The sequence below is a fragment of the Rana temporaria genome, chromosome 6 (genome assembly GCF_905171775.1).
Source record: "Rana temporaria chromosome 6, aRanTem1.1, whole genome shotgun sequence".
NCBI classification, from domain to species: domain Eukaryota; kingdom Metazoa; phylum Chordata; class Amphibia; order Anura; family Ranidae; genus Rana; species Rana temporaria.
The window spans coordinates 145507472-145529690 of record NC_053494.1 but is presented as its reverse complement, the minus strand read 5'-3'; the positions used below and the strand labels follow the sequence as shown (position 1 = coordinate 145529690).

The window sequence follows — 22219 nt, the reverse complement described above, 5'->3', positions numbered from 1 at the left end:
TATTACCTCTATAAAGGAGGTAATTCTGGTTCCGCTCTGCTTCCCCAGCGATTTGGGGGGGGGGTCGATCCAGTTCAGTGCAGAGGGTTTCTCAACCAGGTTGAGATATACTTTGAGTTGCAGCCCCAGGTGTTTCCCACGGACAGAAGCAAAGTGGGTTTTGTGATATCTTTGCTTTCTGATAGAGCCTTGGCCTGGGCAAACCCTCTATGGAAGACGCAAAAAACCCTGGTCCTGAGTTACCCATAATTTGTGGCTTCCTTCAAAAGGGTATTTGATGTTCCCGTACGCTCCGCTTCTGCTGCCAAGTGCCTCATGTCCATCAAACAGTACGAGGACGGTTGGCGATTTACGCCATTGAATTCCGTACCCTGGCAGCAGAAGTTTCTTGGAAAAATTAGGCCCTCATGGCTGCTTTTTCTCATGGTCTCCCGAATAACATCAAAGATCAGATAGCAGCCCGAGATATACCCACTAAGCTGGAGAAGTTGATCACATTTGCCATCCTCATTGACTCCAGACTCAAGGAGCGCTTATGGAAGTCTGAGCTTTGTAGTCCCACCCTTGCCTCCCTCACCTCCCATGCCCCAGGTACCGAGTCGGTCTGTGAAGATGAACCCATGCACTTGGGCTTTCACGCGTGTCTCTGCGGACGAGAGAGCCCTTAGGAGGAGGGAGAGATTGTGCCTTTATTGTGGCCAGGCTGGTCACTTTTTGAAGTCTTGTCCTACCCGTCCAGGGAACGCCCGAACCTTGAGGTCCTGTTATGGACAGACCTTAGGTGGCGTTGTTTAGTCTCCAGTTTCACAGAAGGATAAGCCCCTGGTTTCGGTTACCCCGTCGTGGGCTGAGTCATCCGTCGAGATACAGGCTCTAATCGACTTTGGGGCTGCAGGCCTGTTCATTGATGCTGCCTTTGTATCGAAGCACTCTATTCCGCTGCAGCTGCTTGACACTCCACTTGCCATTAAGGCTCTTGATGGGAGATCTCTATAGCCTGCCTATGTGACTCATGGCCGTAGGGGCTCTTCACCATTACATAATCCGATTCCAAGTTATTTCCATACCCAAGTTACCGCTGGTTATGCTTGGTTACAGAGGCACAACCCCTCTTTTGATTGGCTCCGTGCTGAGGTTCTGTCCTGGTCTCCACAATGCAGTAAGAGATGCTTCCAGAAGGTAGCCAAGGTCCTGTGCACCTCTTCACTCTCCTCCCTGCCGGAGGAGTACCATGATTTTAGCGATGTCTTTGACAAAGGTCAAGCCGGTACTTTGCCTCCACACCAGTCGTATGATTGCGCAATTGACCTTCAACCTGGTGCCATATCCCCTTGTGGCCGGGTTTACCCTTTGTTGGTCATGGAGGATAAGGCCATGGAGGAGTATGTTGCAGACGCACTCTCTCGAGATTTCATCTGCAAATCCTCATCTCCCGCTTGTGCTGGTTTCTTTTTTGTAAAGAAGAGTGGTGAACTGAGACCTTGCATTGATTATAGGGGTCTCAATCGTTTCACCATTAAGAATGCCTATCCAATTCCGTTGATTACGAAGTTATTTGACCACCTCAAGTGAGCAATGGTTTTCACAAAGCTTGATTTGAGAGGGGCATACAATCTCGTCAGGATTAAGAAGGGCGACGAGTGGAAAACTGCCTTTAATACCAGAACTGGTCATTATGAGTATCTCGTAATGCTCCGGCAGTTTTCCAGGAGTTTAATGATGTCCTATGTGGTCTGTGGCCTATCTCGATGATATCCTCATATTTTCCAAGTCCCTGGAGAGCCACCACACAGATGCCTGTCCTACGTTGCCTTTTATGCTTGAAGTTGATGATTCTGAGACTGGAGTTGGCTCCCTTCTGTATCAACATCCTAGCTCTGACAGCGTTATGCATCCGTGTGGCTACTTTTCCAAGAAATTGTCACCCGAGGAGTGCAATTACGAGATTGGTGACAGAGAGCTGTTGGCGATCATTTTAGCCCTTAAAGAATGGAGACATCTCCTCGAAGGTACCACTGTGGCGGTTCTCATTCTTACTGACCATAAAAATCTCACATTCTTGTCTGAGGCCAAGTGCCTCTCTCCCAGAAGGGCATGAGGGGCTCTTTTCTTGTCGAGTTTTAATTACATGGTCTCATTCTTACCCGGTACTAAGAATGTAAGGGCTGACGCCTTGTCACGACAATTTTCCTCCACTTCCAAGATGGAGTCAGTTCAAGTTCCTGTGATTCCTCCTGATCGTATTCTGGCTACGGTTCGCACCAGTCTTGTTTCTCCTTTGGGAGACAAAATTCTTTCTCAGGTTGATGCCCCTCCTGAGAGTCTCTGTACTGCCATGCTCCAGACTTACCATTCTCCCAAGGCTGCTGGCCACCCTGGGAGGTATCAACTTTTGGGCCATTTCCCAACAATTCTGGTGGCCTTCGTAGCTGCCTGTTCCGTGTGTGCTCAGAGTAAGACTCCTCAACACCTTCCAGTGGGCCTCCTACAATCCATACCCAATGGAGAGAGGCCCTGGACCCACCTGTCTATGGATTTCATTGTGGAGTTACCCAACTCCCAGGGCAACAGTTATTCTTATGGTGGTTGACCGGTTCTCGAAAATGTCTCACCGTATTCCGCTTAAGAAGTTGCCTACGTCCAAGGAACTGGCTTCCATTTTTGCTCGGGAGATCTTTCGCTTACATGGCCTACCCAAGGTCATTGTCTCAGACAGAGGAAGACAGTTTGTGTCCCGGATTCGGGCGAGCCTTTTGTGCAGTTGGGAATTCAGCTTGCCTTCTCCTCTGCGTATCACCCGCAGTCTAATGGGGCTGCAGAACGAGCCAATCAGTCCTTGGAGCAATTCCTGCGTTGCTATATTTCTGACCATCATAACTGGTCAGACCTCTTACCATGGGCGGAGTTTGCTCACAATAGCACCTTGAATGCTGCTTCCCTTTTTTGGCGAACTATGGTTTCCAACCTTCCTTGTTGCCTGACTCGTTTTCCTCAGAGTATTCCTGCGTTAGAGGAACATCTCCGTGGTCTTTGTTCCACTTGGGTACAAGTCCAGGAGGCTTTGCGACATGTTAACCGCAAACGCCTGCCTGCTCCTTCCTACCAGGTTGGGGACAGGGTTTGGCTGTCATCTCGCAACCCCTGACTTTGTGTTCCTTCTCTGAAGTTCGCACCTCGGTTTATTGGACCTTTCCATATCCTTTGCAGGATAAACCCAGTGGCTTACGCGTTGGACCTTCCTTCCAGTATGCGTATCTCTAATGTGTTTCATGTCTCCGGTGGCAGACAAAAGGTTTCAATAAGTTTTATGTGCCACAACCTCACCATATACAGGTTGAGAACCATGAGTATGAAGTACAGTCCATTGACTCCCATAAGTGCATACAGTACCTGGTGCATTGGAGAGGGTACGTCCAGAGGAACGCTCTTGGGTCTCATCCTCGGACGTACATGCCCCTGTCCCCCTCCGTGATTTTCATAGACGGCCCCTCTCCCGTCGCCGAAAATGGTGATCTCGCAGCGAATCCACCACAGAGGCCACCATTATCGTTAACCGGACTGCCGCCTGAAGAGATGGATACCTCAGTTGTGGCAGCAACAGTCCTCAAGTGGTTAAGCCCAGCTCTAGGCTTCCCCACCACATTTTCCAGATGACACCGTTGTAATTTTTGCTTTTTTTTTTAATATACTTGCCTTTTCCATATGTCTTTAGGCTGGTCACATGACAAACCGGGTTTTCTTCCTCACTTCCTTCTCCAGCGGTGGGATTTCCTCGATAATGGAAAGAACAGTGCCGCTTTCTGCATTATTACACCTAGGCCTGGTTCACACCTATGCATTTTCATTTTTGCAGAAACACACTACAGTCCATTTAATATGGTTTTTTATGGGTCACGTTCACATCTCTGCATTTTATGGAAAGGACCGCAGACTGTTTTCTGGTTCCATAGACTTCAATGGATCAAAAACGTATTGGATCTACTGGGGACAGAACGCCAGCAACAAGTCAAAGGCAACTCGAATTGCCAAGTTGATTGAGAGTGACCAGGCCAAAGACCGAAGCAGAGGGCCAGCTATGGAGGGGTCCAGGATGGCTGAGCTCCAGCGGTGGCTGTTGCTATACAGCATCACTCCCCCCCCCCTCAAGAGGTGATCACCCAGAAAATTGCAGACACGACATGTCTGAAAATGCTTGAGGTTCAGAAGGAGATTGGGGGTACTGCAGCTGCAAAATAGGGTAGCCGCAAGAAACTTCCCCACGCAGCTTTTCGACCCTTCCAGGATGGGGTGGAGGAAATCGACGGCTACCTTTATGTCTTTGAGACCCAGTGCGATCTCCAGGAAATTGATGAAGCGGACTGGGTCGCCATCCTCATCAGCAAGCTGTCTGGTCGAGCACTGGATGCTTTTGAAGCCATACCCGGGCAAGACAAAAAAAGACTACGAGCGAGTCAAGGAGCGACAGCTGGCAAGATACGCAATCACCCCCGAAGCTCATAGGTCCAAATTTCACAGCCTACAACGGAAAGAGGGCCAACCCTATACGGAATGGGCTCATCAGATGTCCCGATCGGTAGATGCATGGCTCTCCGGCAACTACCTTAGCGGATACTGCCCAACTGATCCTACTGGAACAGTTTTACAACCAATCCCCTAGTGAAGTTCGCCAGCGGGTCCAAGACCACAAGCCTTTGACGGCAAACAAAGCAGCGGAACTAGCCGACCAGTATATGGATACCCGGAGATCCCACCAACCGGAGCCTTGTGGCATCTCCAGACCACCACCAGCACCTGCCCATATCCAGCCATTCACCCAGCAGTCAGTCGCCCTCCCTGCAATGGCCTGACCAACTATACCCATTAAGACGACTGGGCCTCGCTGTTACGGGTGTAATCAAATGGGACACCAATAAGCTAACTGTCCTTGAAATGTCAATGTCACTTCATGGAACCGTGCTACCCCTGGCCCAGCCCATGCGGCTGATTACCTAGAAGCCGCTACACCATCTACCTCAACTGGCTGGGGTGAAGAGGAATTTGGGATACTCCATGAGGTGAACCCGATACAAGCTGCTGCCAATGACAATCACAGGCCATATGGGCGACCCGCCCAAGGACTGATGCCACGTACACACGATCATTTTTCAGCATGAAAAAACTTGGTTTTTAAAAAATCATTTAAAATGACCGTGTGTGGGCTTCACATCATTTTTCAGGTTCTGAAAAACGATATTTTTTTTCCGAACATGCTGCATTTTTTAACATCGTTTTAAACTATGCCGTTTTTCAGGTTGTAAAAAATGATTGTGTGGGCTAAAACGAAGTTAAAAATCTGCGCATGCTCAGAAGCAAGTTATGAGACAGGAGCGCTCGTTTTGGTAAAACTATCATTCATAATGGAGTAAGCACATTCATCACGCTGTAACAGACAGAAAAGCGCGAATCGTCTTTAACTAACACGGAATCAGCTAAAGCAGCCCAAAGGCGAATGGAACTTCCCCTTTATAGTGCCGTCGTACGTCACCGCGCTTTGCTAGAGCATTTTTTAAAAACGATGGTGTGGGCAACGTCGTTTTAATGATGAAGTTGGAAAAACAATGTTTTTTCTACATGCTGAAAAAACGTATTTTTTAATGCCGAAAAATGATTGTGTGTACGTGGCATCAGGGACAGCGGAGCAACCCAGGATGGTTACAATGACTGGGAAAACCGGGAGGTCCATAGCTGTGCGAGTGGCTGGAGGCAAAGTTTTACGCATCCCTACTGTCCAAGTGCACATGGATTGGGGTTCGGAATACAGAGACATGGAAGTTGGAGTTATGAGAGATATACCTGCAGATGTTCTACTTAGAAATTATTTGGGACATCTTTCCATGTGGATTTATCCCCAGAAGCCTTCCCTGTGACCACCCAGCAAGAAGCAATGCGAACAGAGGAGGCACTTGATGATGGAACCCAGGTGATAAGAGTGGGATGGGGAATTACGTTATCGGGTGACTGAAGGGAAGGGATCTCATCCAGAAATATAGGTGCGACCCGCTTGGCATGGAACATGACATTCCCCTAGCTGGTCACTTTGGAGTGACCAAAACTGTTCACCGTTTGACTCAGCTATTTTTCTGGCCAGGAATAACTGGGAATATTAGACAGTATTGCTGTACCTGTGATACTGGTCAGCGTGTGGGAAGGAAGGGCGACCGATCTAAAGCTCCTTTGTACCCCCTACTGATCATAGCTGATCCTGACAAACCTCTATCTCTCAGTACCTAGCTTTCAATGGCTAGGCCGTTAAAACCACCAACTGTATAGCAAGATGGTAAATCCGCCTGTGAAACAACCGAGGTAGCCCCTCAGGCACTCAATTTCCTGGATAGGGATAGAGGAGACTTTGGGTAGTTCGGACGTCACCTGAACCTTTGCAGGAACTACATCCGCACAAGGAGACTCAGGGCCCCCTGAAGCGGACAAACTCTGCCCTTCTTGTTTGGTACCCCGTTGACGCTCAAGGAGGTCCACGAAGCTGGAAACCAGCAAAGATGTCCCCCCACCCCAATTGTGGGTGAGGGCAGACCTTCATGCTAAAGGGGTCTTGTCCGCGGGAATGGAGAAGCTAGCTTTAGGCTTACCAGACAAAAAATGCCTCGAACTTCCTGGGAAAGACTTGTGGCAGGAAGGTACTCTTTCCCCATGACACCCTTGATGTCATCCAAGGTTGCCCCAAACAGGCGATCGCCTTGAAATGGCAGATCATTGAGAGCTTTCTTGGAGGCTTGGTCTGCAGACCAATCCTTAAGCCGCAGCACACGTCTAATCTGCTGAAACTGAAAGCTTGGACAGCACAGGAGGTGCATCACAAATATCACTAAAAATAAACCAACTGGTCCGCTAAATCAACATAAATGGCGAGAACATGCTCACTACTCAAACCCTGGTGCAGAAGCTTGGCCCATTCAGTTAGGGTCTGACACCAGGGCAGAGGCCAAGACTGGACAAAATGCCCAATCAGCCATAGTAAACTTGCTGGGTGCCACAGCCTTTGCTTTCCTGTTAGCCGGGTCCTTAACTACTTGCCGACCAGCCGCCGCAGTTCTACGGCGGCAGGCCGGCTCCTCTGCGCGAGAGCATGTAGCTCTACGTCGGCAATCAAAGGAGTCACTAGGGGCGCGTGCCTGACTCCCGTGCCCGATCACCGCCGGGCACCCACGATTGCTTGTTACAGAGCGAGGACCGGGGAGCTGTGTGTGTAAACACACAGCTCCCGGTCCTGTCAGGGGAGAAATGCCTGACCGTCTGTTCATACAATGTATGAACAGCGATCAGTCATTTACCCTAGTGAGGCCACCCCCCCTACAGTTAGAACACACCCAGGGAACATACTTAACCCCTTCCCTGCCAGTGGCATTTTTATAGTAATCCAATGCATTTTTATAGCACTGATCGCTATAAAAATGTCAACGGTCCCAAAAATGTCTAAAGTGTCCGCTATAATGTCGCAGTACCGAAAAAAAATCGCTGATCGCCATTACTAGTAAAAAAATAATAATAAAAATGCCATAAAACTACCCCCTATTTTGTAAACGCTATAACTTTAGCGCAAACCTGGAACCTCCTCCTCATACCTTTACAGAAAAGGCATTGTGGGGGGGGGGTCCCCCCGGGGTATCCGTCTGCCGGGGGACGGAGAAGCCCAGCTCAACTGAGGGAGTTTATGGTGGGAGAAAGGATCCTGCAGGCAGGTTCGACCATCCCTGGAGGGAACACGCGTCCACCGCAAACCGCACAAAGAGGGAGAAGGGGACTGTATTTATGATCCATGGTGCAGGTGACACTCCAGACAGAACTCCTCTCCACGAAGTAGGGGGCTGTTGGCTAAGGGACTGCTGTGACTTGGACGAGAGCCCGACCGCATGCGACCTTTGCGGGCAAGCCTCTGTCCGCTGAGGCTATGTTGTGGCCGACCTAGCATGTAGCTGTGGTCTGCATGCCCTCGCTGGCTGGGCAGACCACTTGATCTACATTATCCAGCCCCCAGCCTGGCAGTTGATTGTAGATCTCCCAGGAAAAAATATACATGGAAGAAAGACAAAGTTAAATTTACTAGGACCACACGATCCCAGCAAGGAGCTAGGTCATTATGCCTGACTAGACAGAAATAAACGGAATACCTATAGCAGGGAGGGGGATATATACTGACTTAGGATGGCCCATTGGGCATAGCCAAGGTTCTGCCTACTCCTGCAGAGGTGATATAACCCAATGGTCAAGCTTAAGGAGGCACTGAGGGTTATTTACTAAAGGCAAATCCACTTTACTCTACAAGTGCAAACTGCACTGAATGTGCACTTAGAAGTGCAGTCGCTGTAGATCCAAGGGGGGACATGTAAGGAAAATAAAAAAACAGCATTTTAGCTTGCACATGATTGCATAATAAAATCAGCAGAGCTTCCCCTCATTTCAGATCTTCCCCTAAGATCTACAGCGGCTGCACTTCCAAGTGCACTTTCAGTGCAATTTCAAGTGCAGCTTGCACTTGTAGTGCAAAGTGGATTTGCCTTTCATAAATAACCCCCACTGTGTTAGTCGAACAAAGGAGAAATGCTGACTATGACTAAGAACATCATCCCTTCAGTCAAGATTGGAGGTGGAAACATTATGCTTTTGGGCAGTTTCTCTGCTAAATGTACAGACCGACTGGCATTAAGGGGACAATGGATGGGGCCATATAGTGAAAAATCTAGGATGATAGAACCTTCTTCCCTCAGCCAGAACATTAAAGCTGGATCATGCATGGGTCTTTCAGCATGACAATGACCCCAAATTTCCCACCAAGGCAACAAAGGAGTGGCTCAAGAAGATGCACGTTAAGGTGATGGAGTGGCCTGGCCAGTCCCCAGACTTTAATCCCATAGAATTTTTTTTAAGGGAGCTGAAATTTCGAGTTTCCAAGTGACAGCCAAGAAACCGTAAAGATTCAGAGAAGATCTGTAAAGAAGTATACCAAAATCCCTCCTGAGATGTGTGCAAACCTGGTAACTAACTACAAGAAACATCTTACCTCTGTGCTGGCCAACAAGGGTTTCTCCACCAAGTGCCAAGTCATGTTTTGCTTGGGGATCAAATGCTGTATTTATCGGCGTATAACACGCACTTCCCCCTGAAAATAGGGGGCAAAAAATGGGTGCGTGTTATATGCCGACAGTGTACCTCGGAGGGGAAGGAGGGTGACGAGCACAGCCAGAATTCACAGAGCCGTCATCTCCTGTTTACTCGACTCACGCGGCAGTTACACACAAAGTCCCACCTCCGTCACTGGCTTTGGACCAGTGTTCTGTCAATCACATGAGCTGGTCCGATGGCGGAGGTGGGACTGTGTGTTTGACTGCCGAGTAAACAGATCAGGCCTGATTTCCTGCACTGTTCAGGCTGCATTGATGAGAGAGTAAGGCTGCAGATGGACATTGAGGATGAAAGTGGGCATGGATCAGGCTGCAGATGGGATTTGATCAAGCTGCATTGATGGGAGAGGGGGAGGCTGCAAATGGGCACTGACTTTTTATTTTGCTTCAAAATTTGTTTATTTAAAAAAAAAAAAAAAAATCCTGAAATTTCCCTCTCCAAAATGAAGGTGCGTGTTATACACCGATAAATACGGTACTTATTTTACTCACCAAACTGCAACTTAATTTATAACATTTGTATCATGCATTTTTTGGTTGATATTCGGTTTATCATTTAAAATACAACCTATGAGAAAAATTATAGATCGTTAATTTCTTTGTAAGTGGGCAAACTTACAAAATCTGCAGGGGATCAAATTATTATTTTCCCCACTGTATATGTAAAAGGCTTAGGCAAGAATGAATCATATATTGTCACTATGGGGTTTATGTTCCATTGACAGCCCACATTACTCACAAGGAAATTTTGCCTTTGTGATGTTACAAAACAAAAGGTTTGGATAACAATGACCAAATTGACTGCACTTGGTCATATATTTTTGTGGTGATGAAAAAGAAAATCCTTGGGAAATCAAAACTCCTTTACCAAGAGAGAGAGAAAAAAAAAAAAAAAAAAAACACTGTTGGATTCCACAACGGATGGAAGTAAAGCTCATGGCCGACAATTGTTGCAGACTTACTATTACCCTTATTATTATTACTAAAAGCTGGGGTTCACCCTAAAAAAAAATTCTAACATTACAATGAGCTGACCTGTGACACAGACATTATTATGCTGGTCTTTTTGTTTTCGTACGTACCGTTTTATCTGTATTTTCTCCCCGGATTCCCCGCGGGAGTGGGCGTTCCTATTCACAGGGTAAGTGATTGAAGTTCTTCTGACCGGCGCATACAGCGTGTCACGAGTTGCCGTTCGTTTCTTTCTGCAACTCGTGATGCGCCGGTCGGAAAAACGTCAATCACTTACCCTGCGAATAGGAACACCCACTCCCGCGGGAAATCCGGGGAGAAAATACAGATAAAACGGTATGTACGAAAAAAATAAAAAAGACCAGCATAATGTCTGTGTCACAGGTCAGCTCATTGTAATGTTAGAATTTTTTTTTAGGGTGAATCCCCGCTTTAATTCTGTCATTAGTACGTAAAAGCCATGAAGATATATACACACACAGTCACACCCAATTCCTTTAAAAAGGCACCCTGGTGAAGGCCCTTAATTTCTTAAAGGCTTCAAATACAATAAATGTAATGCAAGTTATGATCGTATAATGATTATCTAATCTTTTATCAAGAATGAACACAAACATTGCAGACTGCACAATATAAATTATTATTCTGCCATCTAGTGGCCCTGTAAACTATTAACAATCTCTTCAGGATTTCCTTCTGGTTAGGTTTAAATCAGAACTATTTACACATATTGCACATATGAATGTATCTCCAATTATTTTGCTATAGTTTCTATAAAATAAAAAAACACAACAGCAACATTGCAAACACTTTATTAAACCATTGGGGTGGGGGGATAACCATAGAGTACCATCTAAATATACCAAACAGCCAAGCTAGACCAAATATTACAAAATAAACAAACATTTCAACTAATCAAGCACTATTTCACAAAAATTAATTTGTGCTACAAACAAAAAAAAAAGAAAAACAATCTGCTTTTTTTTTTTTTAATTGCTACAAGAAAAAAAAAAAAGACAAATTGTATTGAGCAGCTTATTAAAGGCGATATTGAAAATTGCAAGCATTGTTTGTAATTATCAGTCCTGCTAACAAAGATTAGAGTGAATAGTGAGTTTTTGAGCAAATTTAGTTCTATGGGGTTAAGAAACAAGTATGTTCTTAACCCCATAAACAATGCTTGCAATTTTGAACATCATCTTTTAACAGGCTGCTTTTCCCTGGTGATTAAAGGTGATAACTTGTCACAAAATCAGGCAAACAGATCTAATTCTTCACTCTATGTGGCAGAGGGTAGCAAAAAAAATCACAGTGGTATGTTTTGGTATTCAAAAACCCACTTGAACACAGACTATTTCTGTACTTCTGTTTTTTTAGAGGCCATTTGCAGCTCCATGACCAAAACTTAAATTCGAAAACTGTTAAACTACACTTGTACATATGAGAAACATTTCCAACAAATAATGTCACAGTATAGTATGCATCAAAAAAGGTAAATACATGTAAGTTCTTCAAAGAAACACTTCAGCCCCTGTAATTGTATGTACACACCAACTTTCTGAAAATTGCATGTACACAGAATTCCAATACTGCATGAAACAGCTCTTGTGCCTGATCAAATGCATTTAGGCTACTTAGCGAGCCTTCTCCCTTTCTCCCCTCACAATGCAGCTCTACTGTCCCATAGCCCTAAAGACAGCGTTTTGAAGTTTGAAGCAATAGAACCTGCCCTTTATTAATGCAGGGCAAAGCAGCAGGCTCACTTTAATGTTGTAATCCAATAGAGCAGTGCTCTAGTGAATAAAAAAATGTATTCAAATAATGTAAAAAAAAATAAAGTCCAAAAGAATATATTCATCAATGAAGTTGAAGATATAGGCCCTCCACCAAAGCTTCAGTGTGTAGACAAGGAAAAACGCACCACACCACCGTGCAAACAATCCGCTTACCAAAGCAACATCATTATGGGCACGTAATAAAATAACGTGTGGGTCAGTAGCACTTCCAACAGGATATATGGGTGAAAACTGTTATCCACAGGCAGCATCAATGGTGAAATATCATCCCGAATGTAACAAGGATCCAAAGGTGTAGGTGTCTTCAGAAGATATCCACATAGGATGAAACCGGTTAGGCTGACCAACACAAGTACGCTATGAGCCGCAAAGTTTTTATATGTTTTTTTATGCCTGTTTACCTGTCTGCTTTTGTAAGTACCATACAATAAATTGCATGTTGCTTTTACCTATGGGCTTCACTATTGCCGTTTCCTCTCTGCATTTTTTGGTCATATATCTTTTGATGAACGCAATGTACACCTTTGGATCCTTTTTATATGTTTTTTATGCCCGTTTACCTGTCTGCTTTTGTAAGTACCATACAATAAATTGCATGTTGCTTTTTCCTACGGGCTTCACTATTGCCGTTTCCTCTCTGCATTTTTTGGTCATATATCTGTTGATGAATGCAATGTACACCATTGGATCCTTGTGACATTCGGGATGATATTTCACCATTGATGCTGCCTGTGGATAACCGTTTTCACCCATATATCCTGTTGGAAGTGCTACTGCCAATAACCCACACGTTATTTGATTACATGCCCATAATGATGTTGCTCTGGTAAGCGGCTTGTTTGCACGGTGGTGTGGCGCTGTTTCCTTGTTTACACACTGAAGCTTTGGTGGAGGTCCTATATTTTCAACTTCATTGATGAATATATTCTTTTGGACTTTACTTTTTTCACATTATTGGAATTATTTTTTTATTTACTAGAGCGTTGCACTATTGGATTATATTGTTTTTGTTTGCTTATCTACAAACTGTGCTAGCTGCTTTGCATTGGGACTATTGTATCTTTTAAGTTAGCGCAGATATCTATTCACTTTTATTTCACTTTAATGTTGGCCCCTGCAGCTGCTTATACTAGTTTTCAACTTTGCCTGCAGAATTAAGAAAACAACCCATGTGTAGAGCGCAAGGTTTCCCAGACCCTATGGGGGGGGGGGGGGGGGGGGGTTACTAAAACTGGTGCGCACAGAATGTGTTGTGCCTAGTAACCAATCAGCTTCTAGGTCATAGCCCTCATTCACACTGAAGGCGGGTTTGAAATTGTACGAGTTCACCTGAACTTGCACGATTATAAACCTGCATTTCAGTGCAAGTTCAGGGGCGATTTGAAAGACATCTGTGCGGGTTCATGCACAGATGTCTCTTTAAATCACCCCTGAAGTTGCCAAAAGGATTGCAGGAACTACTTTTGGAAATCGGTGCAGAGCCTCAAAGTCGGCATCGCACCGATTGGGACAGTGCCGTTGCTGGCAATAAGCTGCGATTTGACGTCAAATCACTCCGATGTGAACGGGGGCTTATGGTCAAAGCTTAATTGAACAAGCTGAAAATAATGAACATGTTATACTTACCCCACCAAAGAATGCAGTGAGTTAAAAAAAAACTGCCTTTACAACCACTTCAACATATGAAAAACGTGTTGATAAATGCAAATTAGGAAACCCAAATGACTTGCACGTGGTGTCATTAACAGTTTGTAACATATTTTAAACATTTTCCCCCTAAACATTGTAACTGAACTTGACTTCAGTCAACTACAATGATAACACAGGTGATTGGGCCACCATGTGCTGGGCTACTGAGGATTTCAGAGCAAAAAACTTATAGCACTTTGTAGTTAGTTCCTAGTGCTTTTAAGATTTCTCTGAGGCTGGAGTGTTCCTAAAGCAAACAAAGAAACAAACATTATGCTCAAAGGACTCCAGCATTTCATTTGCGACAGTTATAAAGCAGATGACTGCCACGTATTTCAGTTAGGTGATCTTTGCTTTCACCATTCCTCCAAGTGGTAAATTTATTTAAGATTCACAAATATTTTTAAAGACAGGTGAATTTAGTGTCCCAGTTTTGTAGTACTGTTTTTGACTTAAAGTAGGATAATATATAAAACATCCAAGTTATGGTGACCTGTGAAAAAAAAAAAAAATATATCAAACTTGTAGGCAATGCATAAATCTGTTCGATGAACTTTAACATCCTTTACAATGGACTACAATCAGTATTTGCCAGCTTGCTAAAAGCAGTTATCTGATGTCAAATCACATAAATCACAGATTAAACCCAGGTTCACACTGAGCTGCGGGAATAAAGCCGTGCGAGTTCAGTTGAACTCGCACAATTTCTCTCCCGCAGGTCAGTCCCGATTTCAGACGCAATTTCAGACACATCTGTGCAGGTTTCTGCACAGATGTCAATGTAAGTCTCAGCCCTAAATTGCAAAAAGTAGTACAGAAATTACTTTTTGAAATCAGTGCGGCGACGATTAGGACGTGTCAATGCCGCAGATTTGACATGTCGAATCATACCAATGTAAACCAGGGCTAAATAAAATAAGCTTTTAATACATGTATACCATCTCCAGAGTTAAATTACAAATTTGATGATTTTCTACGGAAAACAATATTCAAAGATCAAACCTGACACTGTACTACACCACTGTTCTTGTTTGTTACACTTCCATTTTTTTTAATTAATGAAGCTAAACCCCACAATACTTGCCTCAACCCAAACAGCACAATGTCCCTCACTGGTTTGAGCTTCTTCTGGGTGCCGGGCTTCAGCCACTCTAATTGGCTGGTGCAGGATGACGTCACTCAGTCATCTGGGCACACATACGCTGTGCTGGAAAGTACACTGAGCTGTGCTTGTACTGCCCACTGTACACTCCACATAGGACTAAGAACAGACAGGAAGGACTCTTATTGTACAAAAGAAAAGTGCATGTCTCTTCTGCAATAAAGAGCCTGCCTGCTCGCAGTTTTTAAAAGTGGGACCTTGGTTCTGCTTTAAATTAGTAGACACAAATGGAAAATCTGTACAAAGACGAGAGGGAGGACATCAGTTTAAGCTGTGTGTACAGTTTAAGCTTGACCTACTGAGCTCTGTTAACAGGCATTTTCCACAATGGCAGATTTGTACAGGTGGCTAAAGCATCACCTGCTAGGTAAAACAGAGAAGAAATACTCAGAACTTACAGTACTGTGCAAAAGTTTTGGGCAGGTGTGAAGAAATGCTGTAAAGATATATATTTCAGTTTGCAAATTCAAAGCGAATGAACAAAAGAAAAACCTCAACCCAATCAATATTTGGTGCAACTATCCTTTGTGTTAAAAAGCGCATCAATTCATCTAGATAAACTTAAACACAATGTTTGAAGGAACTCGGCAAGTAGGTTGTTCCAAACATCTTGGAAAAGTACCACAGATCTGTGGATGTAATCCTCAAATCCTCTCTCTCTTTCAAGACAGATTTGATGTTGAGATCAGGGCTCTATGTGGGCCACACCATCACTTCCAGTACTATGTTCTGCTTTATGCTGAAGATAGTTCTTAGCCACTTGACCTCCAGAAGATTTACCCCCTTTACGACCAGAGCATTTTTTTAAAATTTAATTTAACTGACAATTGTGCAGTCATACAACGCTGTACATGAATGGTTTATGTATCCCCCCCCCACCCCCCCACAATTAGAGCTTTCGTTTGGTGGTATTTGATCTCCTTTCTGCTGTTTTAATATTTTGTGCTAGAAACAAACCAAATGCATAGAAACCAATCAGCTTCCAGGTTTAATTGCCAAAGCCTGATTTTGCACTCTCTAGCTTCTTTGACACTAATACAGTGATCAGTGCTAAGAGTATACACTAGCACTGTAATAATGACACTGACTGGGAAGGGGTTAAACATCTAGGGCGATCAAAAGGTTAAATGTGTGCCTAACCAGTGTTTTTGTGTTTACTAAGTGGTGCTTTTACTAAGGGATGTGATGGATTTTCTCTGCCTGCAGGGAAACAAAATCCAGAACATCCTCACTGACAGGACAGAGCTCTGCTTTGTTTACATAGGCAGAGCTCTGCATTTCTTTTTGCCGATTAGCAGGTGCCGGTGATCATCCATTGGACGGCAACAGCTGGCCAGCTTCTGCTGTGACTAATCACAGCACAAGCTGCACCGCACTCCCTATCCAAAAGCACCAGATCAAGTGCTAGGTCAATGAGCTACTTTGCTACCAGTCAATGGCGTTATATGGTCGGTAAGCGGTTAATGACATTGGCTGTATGTTTGGGGTTATTGTCCTGCTGCAGATACAATTTCGGGCCAATCACATGCCTCCCTGATGGTATGACATGATGGATAAGTACAGTGGATATAAAAAGTCTACACACCCCTGTTAAAATGTCAGGTTTCTGTGGTGTAAACAAATGAGACAAAGATAAATCTTTTCAGAACCTTTTCTGCCTTTAATGTGACCTATAAACTGTACAACTCAGTTGAACAACAAACTGAAAACTTTAAGGTGGATGGAAAAAAAAAAAAAAAAAAACAACAACGTGGTTGCATAAGTGTGCACACCCTCTTATAAATGGGGATGTAGCTGTGTTCAGAATTAATTGATGTAAAGGCTACCTCCTTAAGTTTATTAAGCATAAAAATGTATGAAACCGCACATAATCAAAAATACAAAAAATTCCCAGTCCTAACAGCCTCTCCCCCCTAAAACTATAAACCCCCCACCCACTAATTCCCTTACCCCCTAAACCTATGGATCAACTCGCCGGAACCTCCCCGAGGAGCCAACAATATGCGGCTGTACCACTGACCCCTCACAAAGATGAAAAATCCCCTGGTGACTACACCTGCAACGATCGTGTGTGTTGAACGGTGGGGACTCAAGCATCCATACAGGAACCTAAATGGAAAACACTACACCTTAAAACTGATATGGGTGAATGCAGTGCATTCTAACAAACAGGTGAACCTGGAGGGGCACAATCTGATGAATGTATTAAAGCCCCGCTAATTAGTCCTGTATTCAACCACAATGAGTCTGTATCCAATTCCAAATCTCAGGTAAAGGTAAATGCCTGTAAGACCAGATCACAGAGATAGATGGTGCTGAGAGATAATGTCCAACAATCTGCTAAAGGTAGGTGTAGAATTGAACACCACATAAGGCTCTATTCACACAAATGCATTTTTTAACATGGTTTCCTATGGAACATGTTCACATCAATGCTTTTTTGTGCATCTGCGTTTTTGGAAAGGGTCGGGGACTTTTTCCCCCGCAAAAAGCAGCGTTTTGCATGTAACAGAATTCAATGGACCCGCATCCAAAACGCAAGTTCCCTGTTTTTACCGCGATTTGCCTTTTTTTTTTACCTGTTTATAGCTGGTTGTTAAAGGAAATGTAAAAAGAAAAAAACTTAAAGGTGGTAAAATCGCGTTTCGAAAAACGCAGCAGGCACCGCAAAAAACGCTCAAAAGCAACATGCATAGGTGTGAATCGAGCCCAAGGGTGATAATAAATGTATCCACTACTTGCTCTGCTAGCGGTAACATGTATACTTCTTCAGTCACCACTTGGACATAACTGCAAAGAACATGAGCTGTAACAAATCTATAAACACAATAGACATCCGATACGGCCAGTAATAATACACTGTGTCCCATGAACTCTGGGCATTAGATATACCATGGAACACATGAAGACTGTCATCAAGTGGAGAAAACATGGCACAACAGTGACATTACCAAGAACTTGGACGTCCCTCCAAAATTGATGAAAAGACAATAATTTAAACTGGTTAGGGAGGCTGGCAAGATGCCTACAGCAATAATAAATGAGCTGCAGGTATATCTGGCAAGTACTGGATGTGTGGTACATGTGACAACAATCTCCTGTATTCTTCATATGTCTTGGCTATGGGGTAGAGTGGCAAGATGGAAGCCTCTCATTACCAAGAAAAACATCTAAGTGCGGCTACATTTTGCAAAAACACATCTGAAGTCTTCCAAACCCATGTGGGAAAATGTGTTATGGTCAGATGAAACCAAGGTTGAACTTTTTGGCCACAATTACAAAACACTGCACATCACCAAAAGAACACCACACCCACTGTGAAGCATGGTGGTTGCAGCATCATGCTTTGGGGCCGTTTTCTTCAGCTGGAACAAGGACCTCAGTCAGGGTAGAGAGAATTATGAACAGATCCAAATACCAGTCAATATTGGCACAAAATCTTCAGGCTTCTGCTAGAAAGCTGAACATGAAGAGGAACTTCAGCAAGACAACGACCCAAAGCATACATCCAAATCAACAAACGAATTGCTTCACCAGAAGTTTTAAGTTTTGGAATGGCCCAGCCAGAGCCCAGTCCTGAATCTGTGGGGTGATCTGAAGAGGATTGTGCACAGGAGACACCCTTGCAATCTGATAGATTTGGAGTGTTTTTGCAAAGAAGAGTGGGCAAATATTGCCAAGTCAAGATGTGCCATGCTGACAGACTCATACCCAAAAAGACTGAGTGCTGTAATAAAATCAAAAAGGTGCTTCAACAAAGTATTAAGGCCGTGGACTTATGCAACCATATTTTATTTTTACTTCCCTCCACCTAAAAGATTTCAGTTTGTTTTTCAATTGAGTTGTAGTTTATAGGTCACATTAAAAGGTGGAAAAAGTTCTGAAATTATTTATCTGTGTCTCTTTACATCACAGAAACCTGGCAATTTAACATCCACTTTTTATATCCACTGTATATGCATGTATTTCTCAGCAAAAAAAACGATCAGAAAACGCTGAGGACCGTAGACGCAGTGGTCAGCCAAGAAAACGAAACGGGTAGTCCGCGGTGGTTCTGCTTCCGTTCCTAACCCCCCATGGCCCCCTGGGAAATGACGACACTAATTTCCCAGGAGTCTCTGGGCATTACTGTGCCGAAAAATCGTGTTATTTCCATACAGGAAATGACGCGATTAAAGGGGTTGTAAAGGTAAAAAAAAAATCCCTAAATAGCTTCCTTTACCTTAGTGCAGTCCTGCTTCACTTACCTCATCCTTCGATTTTGCTTTTAAATGTCCTTATTTCTTCTGAGAAATCCTCACTTCCTGTTCTTCTGTCTTTAACTCCACACAGTAATGCGAAACTTTCTCCCTGGTGTGGAGAAAGCCTCTTGAGGGGAAAGGGGGCGAGCAGAAGGGTCAATCTTTTTTTGGATTGACCCAATCGTCATAAATTGCCCATTCTATTTGGTCCTGAACAGAAATGTCTTTTTAGATTTAGCAGGTCTCGTGCACAAATGGGCATGGCGAGATGGAGACGATTCAAGTACAATACAGAGGCTTTTGCACACAGCAGAAGTGAGCCTATCAACGCTGGCAAGCATATTGCGGGATGCTGTAACATCGGGTACATAGAAGCCTGGTGGTGAGAAATCTTGTTACACAAAGTGCCATGGCAAGCACCCATGCAGGATCCAGTACCGACACATTAAATGCTGCCCTCGTGATGCAGGGTCCAGGTACAGCTTCCATGGTTTTACAGAGTTTGCACTGAGCTTAATGCACTGCTTCTATTGTTGTATTAGAAGACAGTGTAGTGTTGATTGAAGAATCTGAAGTAAATACAATCTGCCCGTTCCAGGGTGGGAAAGAAGTGTGAAAAAACCCTTAGGGCCCTTTCACACGTACGGACCGTATGTCCGCATTTTCATCCATCCGTTGCGGATGAAAACAGGACATACATGGGTCCCTATGCGATTACGGGTGTCAGCGGATGACCATCCACTGACACCCGTAATCGTCCGCCTCCGCAAAGATCCGCATTTGCGGACGGAAGAAAATCCTATTTTTCTTCCGTCTGCCGGATCGGATGAACACGGACAACGGTCCGTGTTCATCCGATCCCCCATAGGGGAGAGCGGAGGAAAGACAGGGCGGTCCCTGCACAGTGTGCGGGGACCGCCCTGGCAGCTCAGCGGGGATTTTACAGAGGATCCCCACTGAGCTTTTGCGGACACGCGGAGCGGATCATTAATGATCCGCCCGTGTGAAAGGGCCCTTACTCTCCAGTAAAACTTCAGTGCCAGCCAGCGATCACAATTCCAGGCTGGAATTTAGTAGAAACCCCTGCAGTGAATTTTACGGCCTGGCATGACAATCTGCCGTGTCCAAATCTTCTGTAAGTGGAAGTATACCCTACTTGTTGATGCAGGGAAAAGTGGGAGAAACTACATTTTACAACAGTCCTAGATATTACGAGTCTTAGAGGGGTAAACCAGAACAAGCTGAAAGGGGGACATATTACTGAAGTCCACCTCCAAGTAGTGTTGCACAGATACCACTTTTTTAAGACCGAGTACAAGTACCGATACACTCTCGCCCCAACCCCCCGAAGTACTCGCCGAAATGATTACCAATGTTTTTGTTATCTCATGTGACAGTGGCACACGTGTCAGTTATTTATTTTTTACAATGCTTTCATTTCATTTTTTGCATTCAGTGTTCAGTGTTATAATTTACAATAGAACACTGAAATATTTATTACAATTTGTTCTTTTTTATATTATTTCATCAGCCCCGTTGGGAGCTTTGATGAGATTTTAGGGGGAATCCCCCCTTTTAGACAGGGAAATGGACTGTACTGAAGATGCACTGAAGATGAATGGAGAGTAGACAGAGGCTTCTCTCCATTCATGAAGAAGAAAACACTGGTTACGATGTTTCAGTTATGAATGGACAGTCAGTGATCACAGTCAGAAAAGGAAGGAGACGGTAAATTACAGATTTACTGGCTCCTTCCTCTGCTATCCATCCTGAAAGATTGGGGACAGGAGGAGCACACAGAGAGCCACAGAGGCAGCAGGGGGACCCAGAGGATGACACAGAGAGGGACCAAATGGACAGGGGACAGCTGGAGGTGATTGGTGTGTCGGTGCGGGTGCACTTACAAGCACCGATCTACCTGACAGCTGCTTGAGGGAGAGGACAAACGGCTGTCAGAAAAGCTATACAGGGAGATCAGTGCTTGTAACTGCCCGAACATCCCTAAGGCTGCCCTAGTATTGGGTCAAGCATTGAAGCATTTGCACAAGTACTTATGCAAATGCCCGGCATTGGCATGGATACCGATACTAGTGCAACACCATACAGAACAAAGAGGGCGCAGATTAAACTTAACTGTAACCTGACTTTACCATACATACATCGCAGGTTCATGCTCATGGAATATTCTTTGCTGCCAGTTTAGAGGATGCTTGTCTCACAATCTGTGGAAAGGTCAGGCCCCCAAGGGAGCCTTCTCTGCCAATTCTAATTTCCTCCAAAGCATTAGCAATATCATCTCTGAAAGACAAAAAAAAAAAAGAAGAGATATGAAAACTTTAAAGTGATCCTAAAGTCTCGTTTTGTTTTAGTTAAAAACATGTCTATACTTGCCTGTTCTGTGCAGTGGATTTGCACTGGTCCCTTTTCAGTGCTCTTGGCCCCTCCCTTTTGTTGAGTGCCTCACAGCAAGCAGCTTGCTATAGGGGCACCCAGGCCAAGCTAGAGCTTACTGTGTCCATTCAGACTGCCCCGCCCCCTTTATCTCCTAATTGGCTGACTGATTGAAAGCAGCCGGAGGCCAACGGCGTCACGCTGCTGTCTCAGCCAATGAGGAGTGGCGTCCTGGGCAGCCAAGACACTCCTACAACATTGCAGAATCTAGATGGGGCTCAGGTAAGTATTCAGGGGCTGCTGCCTTTACAATCACTTTAACCACTTACCGACCAGCCGCCGTCGTTATATGGCGGCAGGTCGGTACGCACCTGCTGTACGGCGGGGGACCCGATGCGCGTGGCCGAGATGTCCACTGGCTACCCGTGATCGCGGGAAACAGAGCCAGAATGGGGATCTGTCAATGAAAACAGATCCCCGTCCTTACTAAGGGGAAACATGCAATGAAGCCACAAGGCTCCACTGCCTGTTTCCTACTGCGCATGCGCGAGTCTCACTGCGCTTTTGTGAATGGGCGGCTGCTTTCTGGGATACACACAGTTCCCAGAAGGCACAAGACAAGGCGGGGAGGACGAGGAAGAAGACTTGCCGTGGTATGAGCAGAGGCAGATTAGGAACATCCGCAGAGCAACCGCCATTTCTGGTAAGTAAATATCTTTTTTTTCTTTAACCCCTTTCCTTCCAGTGACATTTATACTGCATAAATGTCAATGGCCCCAAAAAAGTGTCAAA

The 22219-nt window shown here is 44.7% G+C and overlaps 1 protein-coding gene across 4 annotated transcripts in view; it reads right to left on the bottom strand.

The window, feature by feature from the left end:
- Window positions 1–13547: 13547 nt before the first annotated feature.
- The window catches only part of RBM44 (RNA binding motif protein 44), a 350280-nt gene continuing 341608 nt past the window's right edge, over window positions 13548–22219 (bottom strand). For 3 of the 4 annotated variants that reach the window (XM_040357497.1, XM_040357498.1, XM_040357499.1), the window contains exons 16-17: window positions 21187–21334; window positions 13548–14126 (exon numbers count right to left, since the gene is read on the bottom strand). In XM_040357497.1, the coding sequence (XP_040213431.1) occupies window positions 21211–21334 (124 nt within the window). In that variant the 3' untranslated portion in view covers window positions 13548–14126; window positions 21187–21210. The remainder of the gene's footprint in view (window positions 14127–21186; window positions 21335–22219) is intronic. The other variant, XM_040357500.1, reaches the window with a different exon arrangement.